The sequence below is a fragment of the Heliangelus exortis genome, chromosome 1 (assembly GCF_036169615.1).
Source record: "Heliangelus exortis chromosome 1, bHelExo1.hap1, whole genome shotgun sequence".
NCBI lineage: Eukaryota > Metazoa > Chordata > Aves > Apodiformes > Trochilidae > Heliangelus > Heliangelus exortis.
In genome coordinates this window covers 68,247,700-68,271,889 of record NC_092422.1, presented here as the reverse complement: position 1 = coordinate 68,271,889, position 24,190 = coordinate 68,247,700, and the positions used below count along the sequence as shown (strand labels likewise).

Genomic DNA, 24,190 nt, shown 5'->3' with positions numbered 1-24,190 from the left:
TTGAGTTGTTTTTTTTTTCTTCCTAAAGTCTTTAATTTAAAAGCATTTTTTTCTCTTCTCTAGAGAGACATAGATGAGTTTGTATGTAAAAGGTATCTGCTGGCATATGTCCCAGAAAGTAACAAATGAAACTCAGATCATCTTAGATAAAACACAGTATGTGTTTATTGAAAATTTTCAAGAGAAAGAAACAAAATATATGTATTTTCCTTGTTAAACAAACAACTGAAGTGGTAACCACAAAATACTTCAACATTTCATTAATCAAAACTGTGTGTTTACCTGGTAAAATAGATTTCAGTTTTAACTATTAACATGGAAAATTAGTACTTTTAGAGAAATATCAAGTGTCCTTGAAAACCATATTAAAAATGTTGTTATTCATAGCCACAAAGGTGCTCATCAGTTTGTGTGTTGTCAAGACGTTTCAGTACTTAAATTGATGTACATTATAATTTCTTACTTTCAGGATTAAAATAAAGATTATCCTAATGTCCTCAGCATTTCAAGTGTAATTTAGACTGAACAGTGTTTTATGAAAATAATACGTTTTCAGATTATGCCTTTCTCTCAACTTAATAAACACAAAATTATGTTTTCTTCCATCTACATGGAATTTCAGTAAGGAAAAACATGCTTTATATATAAGATGAAGATAACACAGATTTCCTTTATGCTGTGAAGAGTTAGCTAGAATGGCTGGAGTGAATAATTATGTCAGAAAACTGTTTTTGCCAGGTTTCAGCTGCATTTCATTCATTTGCTGGTATTTTGAGTTGCTCACTAAATGAAGACAGAGAGACTGGAAAAACTGTTATTTTTTGTTGATAGACTTGTCTTTGTAAGGACATTTGTTAGCATAGCAAGCTTGGTCAGGAACAAAGGGCAAAGACGAAACAGTCTTTCAGCTCTTATCAACCATATATATGAAAATTCCATCTCCACATATGCATGAAGTTAAAAGTTGGTATGACACAGATTTTATAGAATAAATGTCACAGAGTTGTTCTAAATTACTCTGAAAAGCTCGTACCTATTTCCCCTTTATGGAAATCACGAACAATATGACTAAAAAAACCCCAAACAGCCAGTCAGATTAATGCCTTTTAAGGCTCCTAGAGCAGGACCTAAGTTTTTAAGAAGAGAAACCAGAATTTATGTCAAATTCCAGTTCTTGAGAAGAGCAAAACACCATTTCAGTAATAAATAAATAAATAAAATCAGTATATCTTCCTCTCATTTTTATTTTTTAAAGTTACTCATCAATATACAGATTCTTTGCATGTCACATTTTAAAATTAAGAATTAATATTCCATCTACAGCTCCTTTCACTTTGCTAGAACCCAGAAATAAATACAAAGTAAAGGCATTAAAATTTTTTGTCTTTTATACAATATCAAGTTTTCCTTAAACATTATAGACAATACAGAAGTATACTATAGAAACCCAACATGTATGAATGGAAACAGCAGTTTTCTTACTTCTTTTCTATCAGAAGTATTAAGTATTTTGGTTAGTTTTGGAAAAAAAAAAAAAAAGAAAAAAAAAAAAAATTGTTCAGTGGCTCAAATGTGACCAAAATCTTTCCATTTTTAGCTTATATTAGACTTGAGTTATTTGTTGCTTCCAATAACTTCTGGTGGTTCAATACCATCCCCAGAGGTTTAAGCAGATCTTTGATGATGTAAAGCCCAAGGTACCAAACCGATGTCAGGTAAGAGGCAGTAGGATTTCAATGTCTCAACAAAACATTAATTAGAGGAAGATTTTCTTTCGTCAGAATGTTAAAGTAGAAAAAAGTTGTTGGATCTGTGTGCTGCGTGTCACCAACCAAAGGAGCCTGAGATCAGAGGGCAGCTCTTCTTTCAGCAGTTTACACCACAGCCCCACCTGAAAAATGCAGATTGAACATTCAGCATTTCACCATGAATGCTCTTTGCCAGCTCTTCTGGGCTTTTTTTTTTTTTTTTCCTCTCCACTTCTTTTGAGACAGCAGGTGGGAACCTCATATCCCTGGAGCTATACAGACAGCCTTCCCCGTTTGCCTGCAACCAGAGGGTTGCAGGGTCACTGACCTGGTGCTTTAGTTACCTTCCAGCCATAGAAATAGAGGGAATTAGGTGACTGTCAGACCTTGAGAGCATGAGCAGCTTTCATGGCCCTGACCAGGCTTCCCCAGGACATCTCTGTCCTTGCTGTGTCTGGATGTGTGTCTGGTGTAACCCTGGCCAAGCCTTCCCCCAGCACCCATCCAGCATCAGCCCCCCTGCAATCCGCAACCCAGCCCCAGGCTGAGGCTTTCCCTAGTTCCAGGGAATCCCAGATCTCTCAGAAATGCCCGTGAAACATCTCTGCTCACACCTTGCACTCCACTCACGTCTTAGTTGTTACAGAGCAAGTCACAGGAATTACAGGTTTGAGTTGACCTCTGTGACAGCTCAGGGCCAGGGCTGGGCCGTTCCCAAAATGCTGGGAGCTGAGGGCAGCCACAGGGGAGCCCGGGCCACCTCCTCCCTGGCAGCAGGCACACATGGAGGATGTGATGTTGTCAAACAGGATCCAGGCATGGGCCAACCATTGCCAGATGAAGACAAAGCAACTGGCCCAGCAAGCCAGGAAACCCAACCACCCACCCAGGCTCATGGCTGGGTCAGGAATTCCAGGGATGTGGTACAGGAAGGGACAGGAGACTCAGAGGCAGGAGCTGAAATGGGGACGTCAGACGGAAGATACGTGAGGGTGCTCCAGGAGAGGCTGATCTGAGTGACTCAGACTGGTTCCCACGCACAGGGCTGGAAAGGTCATCTCTGTGATAGCAGGGACCTCACGTCATGTAATTCCCCTCATGATGTGAATTACAGCCGTATTCTGGGCATGTTATGTTTTCCTATACTTGTCCTTGACATAGAACATTAATTTCCAGTATCTCATGCAGGCCAGTGAGGTTGTTTAAATGTCCTCTTCCCTGACTCATTTCTGCTCTCACTGCAATTTTAAGTCTGCTCCAGTACTAAATCAACTCTGAAAGCTGGGAACTGATTTGGTCTTACCCTGTGGTTTGAAACAAAGTTTCTTGTTCTTGTAGGCGGAGTAGGCAGCTATGGATCCAACAACCAATATCACAAAAGCAGAAATTATTGGAGATGTAACTCCAGCTATTAATCCTGAATCTGTGGAAAAAGAGAGGGTTTTTTCCAGAGGCACTGAAATGGTTTGACTTGAATATTTTCCCTACTACAGTGTACTTTTGCCAAACTGAACACTGTTTGGCCAGATATTGGAAATTCATTACATAGAATTTAAGCAGAAGACTAGAAATTACGTTGCATTCCAGCTGGTGTGAAAATGGTGTCCTAAAGAATAATTTGGTATATGTACTACTTTTGAAAGCTAACATTTTCTTACTACTTTATGATGATCAGAAGCAAGTTAATTATTAATAAATAATTTACTATACCTGTGTTTCCTCCACGATTAAAATTATGCTCCTCTTCTCCTGAAAAAAGAGGGTGAAATTTTATCAAAAAATGTTTTTAATCTTGTTTTGAGAACAGTCTTTACTCATCAAAGTGTGGTTTCCTAGAGAAGGTGAAAGGGGGTGGCTTAGCAGGACTGTGAGAGAGGAGCATCTCTTCCAGTTCTGGCTGACAGCCCTGCTGGCTGAATAACTGTTCATCCTCCCAACACTTCATTTTTGGAGAAGACTATTATCTTCTAAGAAAAGATTATACTTAGCTGTCTACATCAAGCTGATTTCACAGGGAGTGGGAGGCCTGTATACTCTGGCTATTCTGTACTGCCAGACCGTCAGTTGATTTCTCAATAATTTAAATCCAGATCATAGGCCTTGTGCATCTACTTTTTGTTCTCAGCAGAATGGCTGTGCTTTGGTACTGCCCCAGCTGAATTCAAATGAATTAAATCTGCAGGTTTCTGGCACATGCCAGAATGGTACAAAATGCTTAGGAATATGTTTCAAGTTTGAGCTTCAGGCTCGAAGTCATGGTTTGTGAAGGATAGCTAATCAAAATAAAAATATCATAGTCTTGTCCTATACCTTCAATGACAAACAGATTACTGCTAAAGCAATGCCAGCCAGCTCTGAGTTACAAGTATTAGGAAGAAGCAAATAAAGCAAGAACCAAAGAATTGGCAAATAGTACCTATAATGCGTGGTGGCAAAGCATTCCCATCAAGCAGATCTGAGTCATCAAATCCTCCTGCAAAATAAAGATTAGGATCTGAGTTGCAAAATTACTGATCAATGATAACCCCTTCAGCATCCATATCCTGTCTTTTTGTAATGTTCTAGGAAGGGGTGAGGAACACTTGAAATCTCAGCTTTGACACGGAGGATGGGTCAGGGGTCTTGCACTGAATGGTCACTGATTCAAATTCACCTGGAAGCTGGAGTACTGAAACTGCTGATGTCTACCTATTCTGCTCCTTGTAGGATGTGGGACTGAGTTCTCAGGAGCACCAATCTGTATTATAACAGAGATTTCTCAAATCCCAGGGGCTCCTGGAATAGGAAGTCAGTGGGTACTTTCCAGGAAAGGCTGCAGGAGGACTCCAGAAGGGCCTCTCCGTGGCTCACCACTACAATCATACCAGAAGTAAACATGGGACACATGGTGGTAGCTGGGGTAGATGTGCCATTTCCACATTATCCAAGTGGGTGTGTGTGGGGCCACGTCCAAAAGCAATACAGGCTTACATCCATCTCCCCAGTCCCACCTGCTGTATGCCCCAGGGCCATCTCAGATGCACATCTCAGTATGGATTGAATACAGGATTATTGACACCCTGTGGCTAGATGTCCAGTTTGAACCTTAGCATAGGTCAGTGTATACACATCCAAAATGAAAAGGCAGACAAGATGGGTGTTACTTCTATGCCATTTAGGAGGCAGAGTCCCACATTTTGGGCAGACAGAAAGGCTTTATGGTACTAAAAACTAAAAAAAAAACATTGCAAACATTGATATCAACAGTGATTGCAAAAAGCAGATAGCAGAAAGGGATGATACAAACCCTTAATAAAAAATAAGAGAATAAAGTATTCAAAATGTCCATTTTTAATGCTAGATTTTCTTAGGAGAAAATATTCTTACCAGAATTACTATAGGTTCCTGGTCGTGGTGGCAGAGGTGGGTATAAAGGCTTTCTTGGGATGTCACCTATTGATAATCAATATTATTAGATAATTGGTAAGGCCAGACTGACAGCTTTAAAAAAACAGCATATTAACCTGAGGTTTTACACTTACTTCTAATTTGTCCTCTGGTGAATTAACAAAAGGATCTTGTCACTAGTTAAAAAGTTTCAAGCACTGCATCAACAAATAACTAGGTACTAAAACTAATTAGGAAGTGAAAAGGGAACAGTTTCAAAATTAAAAGGAGAGAATAATTTGCAACAATGTTGAAGGAAAATATTTCATGCATTCCTGGGAAGTGCCAACACTATTTAGTGCTGACAGAGGGGAGGTGCAGTGTGTCACTGTAGGTGTCAGGAGTGCAGAACTGACAGAGAAGTTGGTGTTGATGTCCAGGGTTGGGCAGTGGCTGGGGTTGGTAGGAGGGCACAGGAGGGATGTATCTGTGCCATCATCAGATATTAGTAAGATCTGGAGATTAGTTTCATCCAAAAGATGCTGAATTCACCTAATGCATGATTAATTTTCTACTCTTGAACAGTGCAAAATGAACTCACACTGCAGCTTTGTTGTTTAGGACTTTGGGCTGGTATTTGGCCTTAACTTTTGCCAAAGTTTCAGGAAGAGATGCATTGAATAGAGCAGAAGATCTGATGACTAACAGCAGTTTCCAAACTGCACGTACAGTGCTGGAGTAGTAAGAGCTGACTCAGGTAAAAACCTGCCAAAATTAACACCCAGGGTGTTGCTCTGCATACATGGAGTAGATCGTCTCTTGCCATCAGCTCAGTTGCATATTTTACTGTTCTCAAAGCTAGAGGGTAAATTCAAAAATCAAAAAAATCAAAGGTAGGTCACAGAAATAAATACTCGCTTCTCTCCCTCTTCTTAAATCTTTTCTTCACCTTTAAACATTCCAGATTCCCTTTTTTTCATGTTTTCTTCTTGCATAGCTGCTAAATACAGTGCTTCGATGTGTGAATAATATCTAGGTTATGATTCAGGAAATGATTTAGATCTATGCTTAACTTCAGGCAAGTCAAGCCTACTATAGTCAATGGATTTTAGTTAGGTAAAGTCTTAAAGCTTTGCTGAATCAGTCTTTGCCCAATTAATTCAATTCAACAGTAAAAGAGACTTATTCTGTTCCAGAACTATGTCTAACAAACTAAGACTCACCATGGCACAATAGCAGAAAACTACTGATCCCATTATTAATTTCTATTATGATGCTACACTTATTCAGATTTCTCTAAGCATAAGAAGATATATTCTATATATCTCCTTATAAATATAAACTATAGTGAAAAAATAAGTAACCTGATCTAGTAGGTGTCCCTGCCCATGGCAGGGATGGGGGGGGAGGGGTTGGAACTTGCTTCCAGTGCAAGCAATTGTATGATCTCTGATTCTTTGAAAAAATATCTTCAGAGTTATTGATAATGAGGTACATATCATTAATCCCATTATACCATGCATGAATGTCAGTTAAGAACCTGAACCCAGAATGGAGCAAAGAAATAAAAACTGAGGGAAACGTAATTTGCCATCTTCTGAATAAAAAGGTGGGTTTTAGGGAGGACACCTAACCTATTCATTTAATCAACATACTAAGCACATACATTCATAAAAACACCTGTTATAAACTTGCAGAAATAGAACAATAAGCAGAGGCAGGAAGAAGTGACAGTATAAACATAAAAGGTATAAACAAAATTAGATTCAGCTTTATAAAAGATGAGTTAACATGTCAAGCATGATCATGAAATGCCACAGATGAACCTGGAAATGTGAAAAGACCTGTAAATGGGAAGAATAATATGCAAGTTATGGTTCTCTAAGATGGAAACATGAGTAAACAAGACCACTGTGACTGGATTCATAATTCAGAGGTTCTGTGCAGTGGGCTGAGAAGTAATTTTTCCTATGTGTAGCTTTGATTCAAGTGGAATTTTAGGCTTTGATTCATACTGCTTGCATTTTAAATAATGTCATCATACAGGAGCCTTTCTAGAGTAAATCACATTCTTGGTAAATCACATTCTTGGTATATCTTTAAACATCCTAAAAAAAATGCAAAAATTCCCAAAGTCATGGATTTCCTATGTCTGCACAGCTCAGCACAGTACAGTGAATGCTTCCTGGGTCAGTTCTGGATGTTACTGAAACACCTGGAAGCTCTGGCAGGTTGCAACACCTTGACTGCTTCAAGCTTAAGCTGTATCTTCTCCATCCCTGCTCATCTCTGGAAGATTCCTTCCTGTATTCCTGACCAGCAGAGCTGCAAGCTCCTACCTCTCTCTATATGCTGCCACCTAATCTTAGGCAGACACATTTTTGAAAGAAGAAACTACTGCTATTGCCTGTTGCCTTCAACCTTCTGCCAGAGGCACCACTGCTAAACCATGGAGGGCTAACTGGGCAGTACATCCTATAACCAGACTGGGGTAGCCTGGAATGGTAAAGGAACTGGGAGCTGACTTGGTTCAGGCAGGCAGGAGAGTCTGCAAGCTCCCAGAGCTGGCAAGCAGGCACAGCCCATCCTCTTGTCCCAGCTCTGTGTGATGGCCTCTGGCAGAAAATCTGTGTGTACTTGAATTGTAATGACTCCCACTACTACAGTTCCTCCCACAGTCATGAAACCTCTTTTCACGTAATAGGCAGGATTAAAAAAAAAAACAACAAAAAAACCCAAAAAAACAAAACACCAAAAAAAAACCAAAACCAAAAAAAAATTACAAAAACCCCAACCATTGTATCTGAAAATAGAGTACTCACCTCCACCAAGAGCATCTCCTAAATGCAGATCATTGTCTAAAAATGAAAAGGAGGAAGAAGTGAGTTACATGCAATTCTTGAGGGAAATGAGAAGTTAGTTTTAACAGAACATGTAAAACTGAATATTTGCCAAGCAACTTTTTCAGGTCAATCCCACAAATTCAAATAAGGTATTACATTTTTATTGAAATCTCTTGCAGAATTTCATATTTCCCCACAAAATAACTGACAAATGATAGAGTTTTCCACTCAAAATACAAAAGATTTATTCCTGCTTTACACAAGCTCAGGAAAAAAATCTCATAATAGAATCACAATCTTTAATGTATTCACAAATACAAAAAATAAAATTAGTTACCTTAGGATGTTAAAGTTTATTTTTTTTTTAAATACACTTACTTAATAACAGTTTTGTCTGTGGCTAAAAACTGGTATATGTTTGTCTGCTCAAGTGTAATCTGTTGAACTGCAAAACCTGAATACCCTTTTCAAGAACAATTACTGGGAAGTAGTAAACTTACTTAGAGAAAGAGAATTGAGTCAACTAATAAATGTAAGGGTCATGGTGACATAAAATGTTTTGCTTCAGTTGATCACATGTTCCTGTCTGAGGTTGGGTAACAGTCTGTTTTACTTTGGCTGAGCTATAAAGGTTTTAAAGTATACTTAAACATCTACATGAGCAAGTTGTTGCCATTCCCCCAGCACTGCCCACGTGTCTCTGTGTACCTGGGCTGGAATTTTCCTCCCAATAAAAAACCTGGCAGTGAGCTGCAGATGCATAAACAAGAGGAATTCCATTTCCAACATGCAGGTGTGGATATGAGTATGTGGGCGATGTTTTAGGGTGTGCTTGGAGTGGTGGTGAGATCTGGAAGATCACTGAGTAATAGGCAGAAATGCATTAGATGGATGTCATAACTTCAAGGATCCCTTTCTTGTTCATTTTAAATCTGAAGTGCTGGAATATATCAGGATGGACAGCAAAATATGCCTAATTTTTGATGCCAATGCTTATTGCCACAGAAAATTAGCTGAACATTTATTTATCTTTTTTTTCAGTATACTTGTGTCAGAATTCCCCATACTCAGGAAAATCCATCCAAATGAATCACTGTGCAGAAGGCACCCTACACGTATTCTTCATTTCCAGAGGGAGCTGCTTTTGCACAATATCTAGTCTCATATGTGTAACAATCCAGAAATGCTTTGATGTCACCAAGGGATCTGGCAGGAAAAGAATCGAAATCATATAATGTGACTCTGTTTGTTCTTGTCAAAACAGGTGCTGATCCTGTTTGCATCTGGGCAACATTTCAAAAATACCTTTACTTGTTCAAGTGCCAGAAGAAACACCAGAAAGAAGGGTTAATGAACAGACAATAAAAACCATGCTTCCCAGCAATAAAATGAAGGACTGTGTTGCTTCTGTCAAAACCAGTAGGTCTGCACTCCTGTAAGGTGACAGCACAGATGAATTGTCAGCAGAGGAAAAGCAGAAGGGGACTCCAAACCAAAGGTTGCAGTGTATCACCTATTCCACTACTTTTCCTGTTTGCTCACCCAGAAAATAACATGTGGACATAATCTCTGTACCCAAACAAGTAATGCCAGATAGTGGGCAGCAACGTGGCCTGGGGGTCAGAGACACTGAAGTAAGATTATGAAGCAAAGGACCTCTCCATAATAGCTGATGACTCCTAAAGGGTATGAAAGATCTGTACATAAACTGGCTTGTTGTTTCTGACTAAGAAGAACCACAGAGACAGGCTGAGGACTCAGTAGCTGGCATGTTGTCCCATGTTACACATGATGCTCACCAGACCACCTGAACTTGCACATCTTGTTGCCCATCTGAGCATACAGCTGAATTAAATCAGTGGCAGGATGAATGTCAGTAGGTAAAATCAACTTATTTAGAGGCTTTGTAAACAAATGTCACCTTTCCCTTCCGATACATTTTGTGTTAAATTTTCTTATGCTACATGGGAGGTGCCCAGAGGAGAGCTTTAAGTCAGGCAGAGGTTTCTGTGTGGGAAGTGATGCCCAGAGGACATGGCCTGCGCAGTAACTCGTCCCAGCTCAATCAAATTCATTATCTCAGCCAGCCTCATTTCTCAATGGTACTGGCTGAATAAGAATTAGAGGAAACCCTGAGGTTAAGATGAAGCATCAGACAGATGCTAAATATATTTTTGGATCATCTTTCTGCACATGTTTCCAAATCTAGTAACTGATTTTTAAAAATGCTTTTTGAATTATTTTAATTTCCTTTAAACTCCCTGCAATCCTCTTCAGCCCTGGAAGAAAGTCCAGAATGGTCAGGAAAACAGAGTTCTTCATTCCCAGGAATTAGTGAAGTTGACTCATGTAGGGCAGATAATCCTCTGGCTGTTGTATCCCACAATTGAATTACTTTCACCTTACTAAAGCAACTTCACTGTAGGTATCAACATCCCTAGGCTATCTTTAAACATTTCTGAGAACAGAGTATTTCGGGGCACAATTCAAGTAACCTATTAGAAATGCCTCTAGTAGAATGAGTCCAAATCCACATTTAAGGTGATATGAACCATCCCTAGAAATTCTGATTTCTCTCTACTGATTACAGAATAAGTCAGGACAGCTAGATAAACTGAGGGCAGTGGCTTAGCAGTGCTTTACAATGGACACTTGTAATCTGGGCCAAACACAGACTTTCTTTGCAAAATCCAGTGGGAAGGAAGAATGCAGCCAGCAACAGGGTTTAATTATCACTGCATTAGCAAAACGCTGCCCTCTTTGTTCAAAGAAGGAGACAGAAAATTGTGTGGAAAATGTACCTGCTTTCATGTATCTAAACACTTACTGCAATTTTGATCCAGGAAAACAAACAGTGCAAGTTGTTGTGTGGAGTAATGTTAATTTCCTAATTCAAGTATTTTTTTTTGATAGGCAAAAATGTCTTTTTGGTGTAGTTTAGTTGAAAAAATCTCTATGTTATCATAAAATGTTCCATCATAAATGCTCGTGTCGTTTTGTCGTTTATATTTGGGTTTTTTAAGCTGTAATGACTGTTCATTGGACATTGTCATTTGCCATCCTCAAGACTACAGCTAAAATCTTGTGGTCCTCTCTGCTCTTCAGGGCCTTTTTTCCCTGTCTCACACAGGTCATCAATAGCAGATAATATTAAATATATACATGGGGAGAAGTGAAAATACCCAAATTCCTTCTGATTCCTTCCCACGTCTACTATCAAGCATCATGAATACCTTTACTAAGAGAATCATAGAATCATCAAGGTTGGAAAAGACCTCTAAGATCATCAGTCCAACCATCCAGCCTACAACCCATAACCACTAAACCATTCACATAGAACTATAGAAAATATGATAGGAAAAAATTAGTAGAAGAACAGTGAGCCATTTTTAGCAACAGTTATTGTTATTGTTATCATCCTATTATTATACTCCCCAGGGAGTTTAATATGGCCTGGAAAAGGTCAAAGAAGATCTTCAGGAAATAAAGTGCCATCAGTAGCCAGTCATATTCTAAAGCCTTACTGGAACTAGTAAAGTAGTAAAGACATGTAATTGGTAATTGTCAAAAATTATTTTACATGTGGAAGACAGCTAATATTCATATGGTACTTTAGCTAATATGGTCAAGAATCTCATGGGAGAAAGTTTCTACATATCTACAATCAGTTATGACCCATTGTCTTTATTACTCACTCAGCCCAGGCCTTGTCGGTCTTCTGATCACTGTAGGCTTCCTGGTGATTACGTCCTCTGTGGGACACAATGGCATAACAATAAGCAATAATAGTTTAAACTTTTTCAACTTATCAAAAGAAGCTATCTGCCAATCTAGAGAAGTGCACTCAGTACATTTGTGCATATCCTGGAAGAAGGTAAAAATAAATGGCTATGTTTTCAAAGCCTTTTTTCTTCCGTTTGTTATAAAGAAAATTTTAATATAATGACTGAAACATTGAAATACAGGATTTCTCAATTCTGTCTATTTTAACTTAAGTACTAGCCACATGGAAAAGGCCTTAAGATTTATCATTTGGCCTCAATGCCTTGGTAAAATAAGGATAGGAGATTTACTTACCTGGGTGATCAAGAGCATCAGCTAAATCAAAATCACGTTGACCTAGAAGGAAGGTGACAGAAGAAACTGCATAAGTGGACAGGTTTCCATGGCCTCTGTATCTGGACTGAGCCAGAACACCAGTAAGAAGCAAAAGAAAAATCCAACCAAACGGGAGCAGGCGTAGCAAAAAAGGCTGTCCCTGCACAGTGCCATCCTCAGTGGCCTCATGGGATGGTCTCACTTAATTCAAAGAAGTTATTTGCTCAGGTAGCCCAAAGAAAAGCTCTTCTCTCATGTTATCCATATTCAGCTGCTATGCAAACATGCCTTGGAACCACACAGGCTGCCTCTTAGGGGGCACAAGGACTATTGCCAGATGATGGAAAATAGCAGTCAGCGCAGTGCTTGCAAACCAGAATAGTTAGGTGAGAACTTTCAATATTCACTACTTTTTCAGTAGCTCAGCTTCACAGAGCAGCTTTCCTGTCAAGCCTGACCTCTGATCATTTGTAGCTTGAGTCAACCTTTTTTTTTTTTTTTAATTCTTCCTGTAACAAGCACCAGCAGTAAAAGACATAAAGATGTACTTCCCTAATTTAGTTCCCACTGTACCTTAAAAAATCTGAAAGGGGTGAAAAGAAACCTTCCTCTTCTGTGTTAGGTAGCAATGATGTGATTAAATGTCACAGCAGGACAGCTAGCATCTTGACTTTTGAAGTTAGGAGGTAAATAAAACTGTTAAGTGTTTAAAATATATTGAACTGAAATATACTACTTTGAAGTGACCAAATACAGTTATTCATGTGAGTTTTACTTTCCACCCCCCACAGCCTGCCACTTCCCTTTTAATACAGCCCTCATGAATCACTTCTTTGCAGAGTATATATCCATTAGTTTTCATCCAGACTGAAACATCACCATCCTTATGTTTGCTCACCAAATACAAGGTCAGCCAGAAAAAAACCACAAAAACTCTTGAAGTTGGGAATGCCCCAAGATGATGTGTTTTACTGTGCTCTACCAAGTAAGCTTCTTGATCTGCATCTGTTTATTACTCTCTAAAAGGCTTAAAAACTAACTCTTCACTGAAGTGCTTTTCTTACTAAATCTTGAACAGAGTGAGAAAGGTGTCACAGATCAAGCAGGAAAACTGAGGATCAAAGAGAGGCTATCAGAGATTCTCCAGCATGATAGTGCTTTGGGTTCATCTTAGCCCTCTCTTCTTGACAGGTGCTGTCTGTCTTCATGACATTTTTCACACCAGCCACTGTTTCTGAACAGTATCTCTTGTTCTCTTGTCAAAGAGCTCCTGGATAGTTTAATTGTAAGTGGTAAAAACCTGTGATGTTCAGATAAAAATCAGTGCTGGAGGATAAAGTAGAAATGTTTTGATTTCTATAAGTACTTCCAAAAAAGTCTGAGTTTAATTATAGCTGGTGTCTGACAGAAAAGATAAAACGAGCTAGAATGAAAAATAGTGAAAGGCTTTTAAAACAAAATTGTCCCAAAAAAAACTATGACAAACGTCTCTGGAAGTGAGAAGCAGATAAACAGCATAAGGCTTTCCCATAAATGTTGTTAGAATAGCATTTGATCTCTTTTCCTTTGAACTGATCTTGGAATTTTACCTTGTCTGACCACCTCTCCCACCCCTGCCCTAGCCACTGAGCCAAACTAGTTAAGTCCAGCAACCTTTGAATTGGGTCTTTAGATGAATAATTTCCAAAATCCTTACAGGTTATTTTTTAAAAATAAATCCACAAAAACACATAATTACATAAAATAGACGAGTGACTTCCTCAGAAGATATTCTCTGCCAGAGCTCCAAGGACATTGCCAGCCCTTACAGGCCCTAAGCCCCTACCAGAGGACACATCTGTGCTGCTGCCCAACCATGGGACAAGTTGATCCCTCTGCTGAACACTCTACCCAGACACTGACATCCTGGTATTATCTCAGCTTATGCAGTCAAACTATCTTTTTCTGAAGCATTTCTTCAGTGCCAACAATACAATCAACCTTTTGACTGTGGTTTGATTTTTCTTCTGAATAAATCCATTCATCGGCATCCTGAGTGCTGAAGGAGGCTGTCTGACCTGAGCTCTGCTGCTACAGGATACTGCTGGCTGGATTCAAACCATTTCTTGTCAAAGTGAATCACCAGAAATAATTTTGTAACACTGAAGAACTGTTGGCCAAACCAGATCACTTGAAACAGGTCCTAACAGGCACGAAATACCAATATGGAAAGCAGCTACTGAGGTCTTAATGCTGTAAAGAGAACATGACAAAATCATCCTGTAAAGGAAGACTCTGGAAAACTTATTTGTATAATATTTCTTTGCAGTTAGAAGGAAAAAAAAAAGAAGCAGAAGGAGAAATCTAATCAAAAGAATTTATGGAATTCAAACAAGATGATGCAGATGCTTACAAGTGCATAAGAACAAAAGCAAAACAGAATAGTGAAACAGTTACACACATCTGCTTTTCTCCTGGACAATGCCTAGGTTACACATCCCTGTTTTATGTCTGCTCTGATCCTGAAGAAGTGAGAAATAGCAAGAAACAGCAAGGGAGAAGTAGAAGAGAACTACAGAAATTTCAAGTAGAGAAAAAAAAGTTTTTAAATCTCAGTATAAATTATTAAGATTTTTTAAAATTAATATTTCTCATTATAGACAAAGTAATGCACACTGACATCAACACAGAATGAATTAATTGGAGTAAGACAGGAATCTACACTGAAATCTCTTCAACTGTGTAAATATAAACCCCAACAGATGGGCAGATTGTATGTGGACATCTGTGCAGCATGGTAAATGATATTCCAATAAACCAAAAGATTCCTTGGACTTCCATCCAGACTTCCTCCAGTAATAACATCAAATGGCTGCAAGGGGTAAGATTTTATGGAGCAGAATTTTAAATGCTCATTATCATTTCTGAGACTGCACCTAGACATTTTAAGAATCCAATTTGGTAGGATAACAGATGGTTAAATAGCTGAACAGCCCAGATTTCATCCACAAAATGGTGGATCTAAAATCAAAAACACATTAGAGACTCAGGGACTATTTAGCTCAATAGGAACTGCAGTCACTCAGGGAACTGTGGAGATAAATGAAATGGAAATAAACCAGTCATTTTCCACATATAAAAATGGCTTGGGTTTGGACCAGCTTCTGTAATAGAAACAACTGGAAGTATACCGATAAAAATAAGAATGAAAGAAATTTTAGTGGGGAGAAAACAGCTTTTTTCCTTTGGTTTTCTTTATTTGGTCGGTTTTCTGTTGGTGGTTTTTTGTTGGTTGGGTTTGATTGCTGTTGGTTTTTTTATTTTATTTTTTTAACCTGGATAAAGATACGAAGAGATTTAGCTATGCAAGGTGGTATTATCTCAATGTTATCTCTGTTACTACTGCTTTGGGCTAGTATGATGCTTCTTAGCATCACTTCTATCCTTTCTTCTGGAAGTATCCCTGCTTTTAACAGAAATAAAATTACTGTAACTGGTTTTTGTTGGGTAGTCCAATATGGCTAATAACAAAAAAAAGAGAAAATTCTTGTAAGCTCCTGCCTGACACTACAGAACAATTCTTTGCAAACAGGAGGACGTTAAGCTAAGAAAGTGAGCCTTCTAGATAGATAGACAGATAAACACAGTTTGTAACACTAAAGGACTTATTTTAATTATGTTTAAGCTAGCTGCTCAGACACAATGAACTATAGTAACAGCAGTACTTTTGCTGCTATTGTCAGCATTATTTGAAATGTAATTTCCTCATCTCCACCCAACACACATAACTGTCCCAGTAAAAAATCTGAAGCATAGACCTCTGGCCTACACGGCTAATAGCAGATTTCTCTGGATCAGCTGGACAGGTGAAAACAGACTTCATAAAGCCAAGCATCAGAACATGCTACTTTAAATTTCAAAGTTACTGCCTTTATTTTCACAGGCATGATTCTTCTGGGTAGGAAGTTTTCACTAATGCCTATACTTTATATCAACTTTTTAATATCATGAGAAAAGGCTGGTGATATAAAATCCTCATTAGTCCATTTGCTCTACCCGTGGGGACCCCTATGGTTTTTATTTGCCACAGAGATATTGAGCTCACTTTTAGTAGGTTGCCTTGACTATAAGACACATCCTGCTGAAGCATCTCAAGAGCTGAGGTTGTCTTACCCCACCTCAAGTGATGTCCTCTGGCACATCCACATTTAATGTTTGCAAAATTTGACCCATATTAGTTTTCTGAAAATATGACCAAAATATCCAGTCACTAAAATAGAGAAAACAGCACCTTTTGCCTATGGTTGGATTGGTGATCTAAGTGTTAAATGGATCCATCACCCAATAGCTGAGTAGCCAATTGATCACAAGGGTCCAAGGCCCCACAGTTTTCAAAGAGAATTTACAAGGATCATGGCTGGATTCTCCAAGTGGATGTTACCTATTCTTCATTATGTCAGAGGTTTTCTGGAAAAAGGCTCCCACAGCACCACTGTGCAATTTTTAATCTCCATAAGTAGGTTCAGCCCTGCAACGGAGCCCTATGAATACAGCTTTTAGCCATTAAAATTTTGCACATTTAAGTAAGCCTGCATGAGGGCTGCCAAATGAGACTCAGGTTATGGGATAAATGAAATTGAATTCTCAGGCTTTTAACATGCATACTCTAGTCCTAAAAATGAAGCTAAGATTCACGAGAAAATGTCTTTATATGTTCATGTGTGTGGACATACATCTTAAATGCATACATGCACTTGCTGTTAGGTAAATCCTTATCTCATAAATATTATTAAATTAATGGGCTTTAATTGCATTGCTAGCAGTCTTATGATTGAGATGAGACTACCTGTGTCACAAATAAGTTAGAAACAACTAACTTAGAAATGCAAGCTAGGTAGAAAGGGAAAATAAGTTGATTTTACATTGTCTAAAAAGAAGAACAAGAATTATTTCTTCAGGGTAATAAAATAAGAATTGTTTTGTGAATACAATGAGCTTAAAACACTGTGAAGCTGGCAGATACTGAGGGAGAAGTGGGTGACTCACAAATGAGAAAAAAATAGTTCTAAAAAGAAACAATAAGTTACTGAAATTTCTCACAGGGCCCATTTTATGTTCTTCTAAGACGAAATAGTAAGTTCTTTGCACAGCTACTTTCTGCTTATTATACAATCATAAGGCATATTTCCCATGTAACAAGGAAACGGGATGTATTCTCTTGGGATTCAGAACATACCCTTTTACTAGTCCAATATTTTTAGGGAAGCAATTATGTTTGTTTAAAGGAAATTACTCATGTAAGAAAAGTTGTGGCAGAACATAGAAGTTTACACCCCAGAGTAGACACATGGGACAAAATTTCAATGAGGGGGTGTCATTACTTTGATGTAACATTCGTATGATCCCTATTTCCTGATGAGGCTACTGTAGCTTTTTTTTTTTCCATCATGGCCCCTTTGTTCCATAAACAACAATTGCCATTACAACCCCTTGATGCTGGGGTGGTAAATGAGCATGCTTTAAAATCTGTAATTAAGATCAGAGTTCCAGTCTACAGACTACAGCATATGGACCTGATTATTGGCTTCATGATTTTTTTTTCTAGGCCACTTCTGTTTGAATTTAAGGGAAATTAAAAGGTCTCTCTCACTTATTCATTTAAGTACACATTTAAATAACTACTGGCAAACAAGATGCACTAATAAAGCACCAGTGGCAGTACTGCTTCAGGTCTGTGTAGCATGGCCTTGTGAAACATAAAAGAAAATCTTCTGTTTCGATGGTGTTTGTTTTGCGGTGGACAAACAACCGCTGTTCAAAGGTAGCTGCTGTTCTTTATGATGTGATATGTCCTTCATACATAAAATTAAACATATAATTTTATATATTTTGCTTCAGAGTGTGTACCCAAGAATCTGGTACAGGCTGTAAAATTACAGGCAAAGCTAAAGAGTTGGGATCTCTGAGGTAACAGCACCATATGTCTGCCCGTCTCACTGAAACTCAGATTTTCATCTTTGTGTCATGAGAAAGAGGAGCCCAGGCCACAGTGTGGGCTGCTCAGCCAAAGCTTCTCACTGTCCCTTTGTGATTTGTGAAGCTGCTGGCCCTTCTCAGCCATTTGGTCTGATGGTGTAAGGTTTAATGATGCTCACTTTATAGCAGGCAGGCTTGAACAAGAGACCTTCATGAGTCTTCCTACTGAAACCCTATAGTGTGGCAAAAGCAGCAGAGGTCTTGGGCTCTGTCAGTGACCGCACAGTCCCTAAGAACCCATTGGCTAATCCACATTTTCCCCAGCTGGTAGATTAAAGACAACAGATGGAGCAGAAGATAATGCAGAAGGTCAGGAGATGCCAGGCTTTTTTATTTCTGTTGTTCATAGAGTGTCTTTTAATGTTTGTTCTCCCAACTTCATCACAAATACACTGGTAAAATACAACCAAAATAATCTTTATCTCTTCAATATGGGTAGCACAGATCTCAGTAGCACTATTCTGTAAATAATGTTGAGTTGAACTTGTTTCAGAATATCTGCTGTATAATTAATCCTGTGCCCCCTGAAGTCATGGTAGGCCATTGGCATGATTATTTATATTGCTTCAAAGGGGTTAGTAATACTACCAAGTCAAAGTGGATGATGAGGGCATTTAATGCACATTCTTGTGTGTTTAAAATGCAAGACAGCAAAGAAGCAAAGCATCTTGTCTGCTTTGTGCCTTTAAGAATGTGTTTTCTGTAAAAAAAAGAATGCTGGAAAGACTTGCTGGAAGTCAGCAAGCAGGTCTGTTCAGCAACAAAATTAGCAATTAGCCTCCTTCTGGAGAGCTGAAGAAGCCTCTGCACATGCTGCCAGAGCACACAGGGAAACCTCACTAAATGACCCTGGGCAAAGGGTGATGGAACATCAGTGGGTGTCTGAACTTCAAAAACAGGAGGCTCAGAAGTGTCTCTGGGGGGAACACAATCAAGCCCTCAGTCTTTGGAGGGAACAGAAATCAAGAGTGTTGGTGTGTGAAACACTCTGCAGATTTGGGTTGGGTTTCTGAAAAAAGAGACAGCCATCTTTTTGTGACTGCCATGCTCAGAGATGATCTGTACAGCCTTTGTGAACAAAAAAACCCCTGGCTTGTATCTCAGTTTTTGCTTCTTGCAGATGGTAATCTGCAAGGTAGAGTTGAAGTTTTGATGTGTGATCCACAAAGCTTTGTTGCTGCTAACTCTTCCCTGTGGGAAAGTATGCCTCAGGTTCTTCCACCACTGATGTTGTAAGGCCTGATATGTAAGGAAGGACTTTTCTTTGATTTGTCTTCTAATCTTTGTGCCTACTTTGGCTTATTTTTCGTCTAATCGATGAGCATGGCTGTCCTTTGAAAATATATTACTGTGAGCTAGCTTTTAAAATACATTCCTCGGGAATTAAAAAATGCATTGATTAGAGGTAAAGCTTACCCAGTGGAAATGAGGCTGTTATATTTTCATAACCCATTTAAGGCCTTTCTTTCAACTGGAGTGGCATGTTTGCCTTCACGAGATGTTGTACTACAGACCATATTTTAGATAGTATTTTCCCCTAGCATTCGTAGATGTCAGACCCCTGTGGAAAAGAAGGAATCAAAACAACCAATCAACCTGGTCAAAACAACCTAAATCTCTTTTCTCTTAGCCATGAGGCAAAATGTCAGAGAAAAGCATTATGGATTTTTAATCTTGAAAGAATAATGATATTTATTTGATTAATATGACATCCCCAATAAGATGAAAAGTGACTGAAAATCAGTGATGCCAATTAAGGGGAAATATATATTGAAAACAGTCCATCTGAGAACTGCTACCAGGCTTGTAATGTGGCATCAGTGTTTGAAAAGTGAGCCTGAGGAGCTGAGTAACCACCTGGGCTGTGAGCTCTTGGGCTCAGATGTTGCCACAGCTCCACTGTTAACATTTCAATCAGTTCAGGTATGTCTGCTTAGCAAGATGCTATCACACCCTTGGAGGATAGTGCTGAGATGCCTACAGATGATAGCAGCTCAGGTATTGGGAATGTAAAGGCTTTGGTGTCCAGCAAGAAGAGAATTCACTGTCTGCTCTATTCCTGCTGATGCTGCAAGTGCACTGGCACATACACAGGGATCTTATATGGAGCGACAATGAGGCCTGGAGCTTGATGGAGCAATTTAAGAGAATCAGGACTGTGTTTTTCATCACTCCCATTTTGCCTTGTAACTCCAGTGAAAACGACATTATTCATAAAACTAAGTTACACAGTGTCTCAAATCCAAACAGGTCTGTAATTTTCACCCATAAAGTACATAGCTAATTATTGAGAATACAATTAGTTTTAAGTCAACATCTTTGTAAGCCTTGGCTGGACACTGGTACATGATTTATCAGCTTGCAATAAACGTTGCTCCTTTTACCTGCGTAGAATGCAGTACTTGATGCAGCAAATTTAATGTGTCTTAAACATCGTCAACATTTGCACTGTCTTTGTTACTGATTAAACATGTGATGTATCAGCTGGTCTTAAAGCCCATGGATACATAGAATATCTCTATATTGGGAACCTGAGGAGCATTACTGAGCATTCAGATCTGAGTGAGAGCTTCAGCTCCTTCCCAGCTTCCTAGAGTGAGCCCTCAGCTTGCACTGCTTCCCCACTGCAGGTGTACACCCAGGTACACTGCCCAAATGGGATCTACTGTAAGCTTCAAAACTGAGGCGTGTGGCCCAAATGGGACCTGTGCTATGTTTCAAACTGGTGCATGATCTCAGTTACTGGCAGACAAGGACCCAAACTGTGTCTTACCACATCTGAAGTGGGCAGTGTAGACACAGTCAGAGCTAAATTACCGCAGGTGAGCTGAGCCACAGTAATCAACATGGGTTGTTGTCAAGAGCTTCAGTGGAAGAAGTTTCTATGAAGTTTGTTTCCTTTGGGTTGAGCTAAAAGCCACTCAGACAATTAGTTGTTGCAGCTCAACTTATGTGGGAGACCTCCTGTAACCTGCCTGAGCTTGGAAATAAAAAATGCTGAAGGGTGTAGCCAGAAATATGGAAGACTGTGGTAAGCATGTAAGTTTCTGAACTATATCAGGTCTCACTTTCCTTGTGCAATGTGGTCCTTGGTCGTGCCACACTTCTGTTGAGGTGTGTCCATCAAGGTAGTCCAGCCAACTAACTGAAGGGACCTGGACATAGGAAATGCTGGATGGTAAGAAGAGTGATGTGATCTGGCCTGTCTGTGGTGACACGGTTGTTTCTAGGGGCTATCACAGATGGTAACAGTTCAGATAAAAATTAAGGTTGCTTATAAAAAGGTGAATCGTGCTATAGTTGTTCCTATCATAAGGACCTAGACCAGCTTTTCACCAGCATGGCCAACCCTTTCTCATACCATGTCTTGACTAGGACTGAGAAGCATTTACCATAAATATTCCCTGAAACATACTTTGATGATAAAATTCAGTGGCTGTTGCCATAAACTTAAAATTCTTAATTTTGCTTTTTAAAGTGGATTAAATATTTTCCACAGCCATAAGGCTATGCCCACAGCATCTTTTGACAATGAATTCTTCCCCAAAACAGGGCCTGCACTGGGTCTAAGTTAGCACATGTGTAAAGCAAGAATAGTTAGGCAGCCTGTCCTTGTAATTAAAGTGTATGGAGCATATGGAAATCAGCTTGCTCATGCTCAGGTTGGTTGAACTGAAATGCTCAAAAACAAAAGACAGTCCTTCAGAACAAGAAAGTCAGCATGCCAGTGATGAGACACCCTGTGAATCACCACTGTTCACAGCATACTACAGGGCAGGCCAGCACAGTCCTCCTGCTCTCCTGTTCTTATGCCACATTACTTGGCTGCAAATAATTCCCCACTTGTTAAAATGAAACCATGACATTAATTTAAAGCAAGGTTTTTTCACTGCCCATTGCTGCACGGTCTCACAGGGACTCCATTTAAACTGTAGTTGGTGGGAGGATGAGAAGCAGCAATAATTTTGGAAGTAGTGGGTAATGATTGTTTTCTTCCTGCAAACTCTGCACTAGAAGTCGTTGAAGTAGTGCTACTATGTGAAAAAAGAAGTTGTTACAAGTAAGTACACTACATGGCATATACACACAAGGTTGATCCCTTCTGGTTTGATAGATAAAAAAAAAAAGTTTTACAGAATTTTTTACTAAAAGAAAATTATGTCAGAAATTAGAACAGAGACTTGATGCACAAGGACTACATTTTCCCAAATGCTATTTTGCATCAAAAATCTGTACAACGTATATTCAATTCTTCACTAATCCTACATATAAAAACATATGTATGCTTCTGTGTGGATTTTATATGTTCAGGAATATGTAGGCTAAGGTTAGTAAATTATTCATTTAGAATTATTAAAGTGTGAGCACCAATACTAAAGAATGAGTATCTTTAATCTGAATCAGAATTCAATTTTACAATATAACTAATATGTTTAAATATACCAGTAACCAAGAAAAGAACTAAACCTATGAAGTTAACGCTTGACTAAGGATGTCTCTTCTGTTTAGAAAGTTTATACTCAAGTTCAAGCTTGTGAGTAATTTTAGGGGAGGAACACTCAAGAGAAAATAAGAAATTATAACAAGCAAATGCCAACTAGCATATCTGCTAATGAGTGATCATACAATATAGATGAATATCTCTTTAGAAAATGCAGAAGTACTTATCTAAACAATCTTGAATGCTTCTCATAAACCAGCAACTGCAAAAGTAACACCAGCAAATGTTTCTAAATGAACATGTGCATTTTTTTAGAGATTGGTGTTTAGGGTTTTCTGTTTTGGTTTAGTTTTTCATTTTAATAATCATGCCCTAGAAGTAAGCCAAAGGAAACGTCACTTACCTCTTACATGTACTAGAAGAAAGCCAAGGCACAAAAGAAGGATGTTTCTGAATTTCTCCATGGTCTCCTATGCAGTGCCTTGATTGTACTGGTTGCTTTTTCCCAAGCAATGAAAGCAGATGTTGCAACTGCAGTGCCAAGGTTTGAGAGAGAGGCTTGGACCTGTGGCTCTGCCCACAGAGTTCCCTCACCGTCACACTCTAGCACTGCTGAAGAGAGAGAAGTCCCTGAAAACCTTGTCTTGTACAAGACAAGTTACAAAAGCAGAGGCTCCTGCTACAGCCAAGCTGTGAGCAGCTTTGTAGGTGCCACCCACCCTCTAAGAAATCTATTTATCATCCAGACAGGGATCGTGAAGAGCCAAGAAACCAGCAGCAGCACCCAATGAGGAGGGAGCCAGGGCGCCCTGAACCCACCTCCTTCCCGGAGGGAAAGCCAACCTGTTTGACATCCTCACCTTCAAAGCAGGGTGTGGTGCTCTGGGATCTCAAGCAGCTTGCGAGAGGAGACTGGACCTCTCTGACAAGTACTTGCAAAAAACTCTCAGGTATACTCTGTTCTCAAAGTGCTGCTTCCTCGCTCAGTTTTTGTTGTAGCAGTAACTACTGGTAAAGGCAACCATCAAGTCGATGAGTGAGCAGTGTGGAAGACAAGAATTTGCTTTGCAGAGACTTGAGAAACTTGACCAAAAACCCTAACTTTCAAATCTGATGTTGGACTACTGAACTGAAGCATGCTTAGCCCCCTGGCAGATGCTTATCTTCACAAGTTATACATTGTCTGTCATGATTTTTGTCATCGATGTAGATGTGCATCTCCTACACGGAGAGAGTTCTCAGATAGTGTCTAGTGTCAGAACACAAAGCTTTGGAAACTGAACAAAAATCACGCATCCATCCAGACATTAACATACTTAAAAAAAAAAAAAGGTGTGCTTTAAATCCAGTTTTGTCACAGCCTGTCTCTTGTCTGTTGACCTGGACTGCCACTGTCACACCGGTGCCTGGCACCAGTAGGATACTGGTGCGCGTCCTCCCTCTGGCTGGGGGTTAAGCTGCAGGCGATTTTGTCAGCCCTGATTTGACTGGGGCAGCAAATGCTCTGCTGCCATGAGCACCCAACCTGTGGGCTTGTGGGTGATCTGGTGTGGTGCAGGGCCCAGGATGGTTCCAAGTCCATTTCTGTTGTGGTACCGAGAACGCACGACAAAGCATGTGCACCAAATTCCTGCTTTGCAACAATATAAACTGTCCTGGAAAAAACCTGGTGATGCTGG

General features: G+C 39.3%; 1 protein-coding gene across 1 annotated transcript; it reads right to left on the bottom strand.

Moving 5' to 3' along the window:
* Positions 1 to 1,226: 1,226 nt before the first annotated feature.
* Positions 1,227 to 23,299, bottom strand: XG (Xg glycoprotein (Xg blood group)). The gene is made up of 9 exons (XM_071747287.1): positions 22,915 to 23,299; positions 12,035 to 12,076; positions 11,653 to 11,709; positions 7,937 to 7,972; positions 5,115 to 5,180; positions 4,165 to 4,221; positions 3,459 to 3,497; positions 3,052 to 3,171; positions 1,227 to 1,891 (listed from the first exon to the last, which is right to left on the bottom strand). The coding sequence occupies exons 1-9, from the start codon at positions 22,973 to 22,975 to the stop codon at positions 1,875 to 1,877; spliced, it is 495 nt and encodes a 164-aa protein (XP_071603388.1). The 5' UTR covers positions 22,976 to 23,299; the 3' UTR covers positions 1,227 to 1,874.
* Between the last annotated feature and the right edge of the window lie 891 nt (positions 23,300 to 24,190).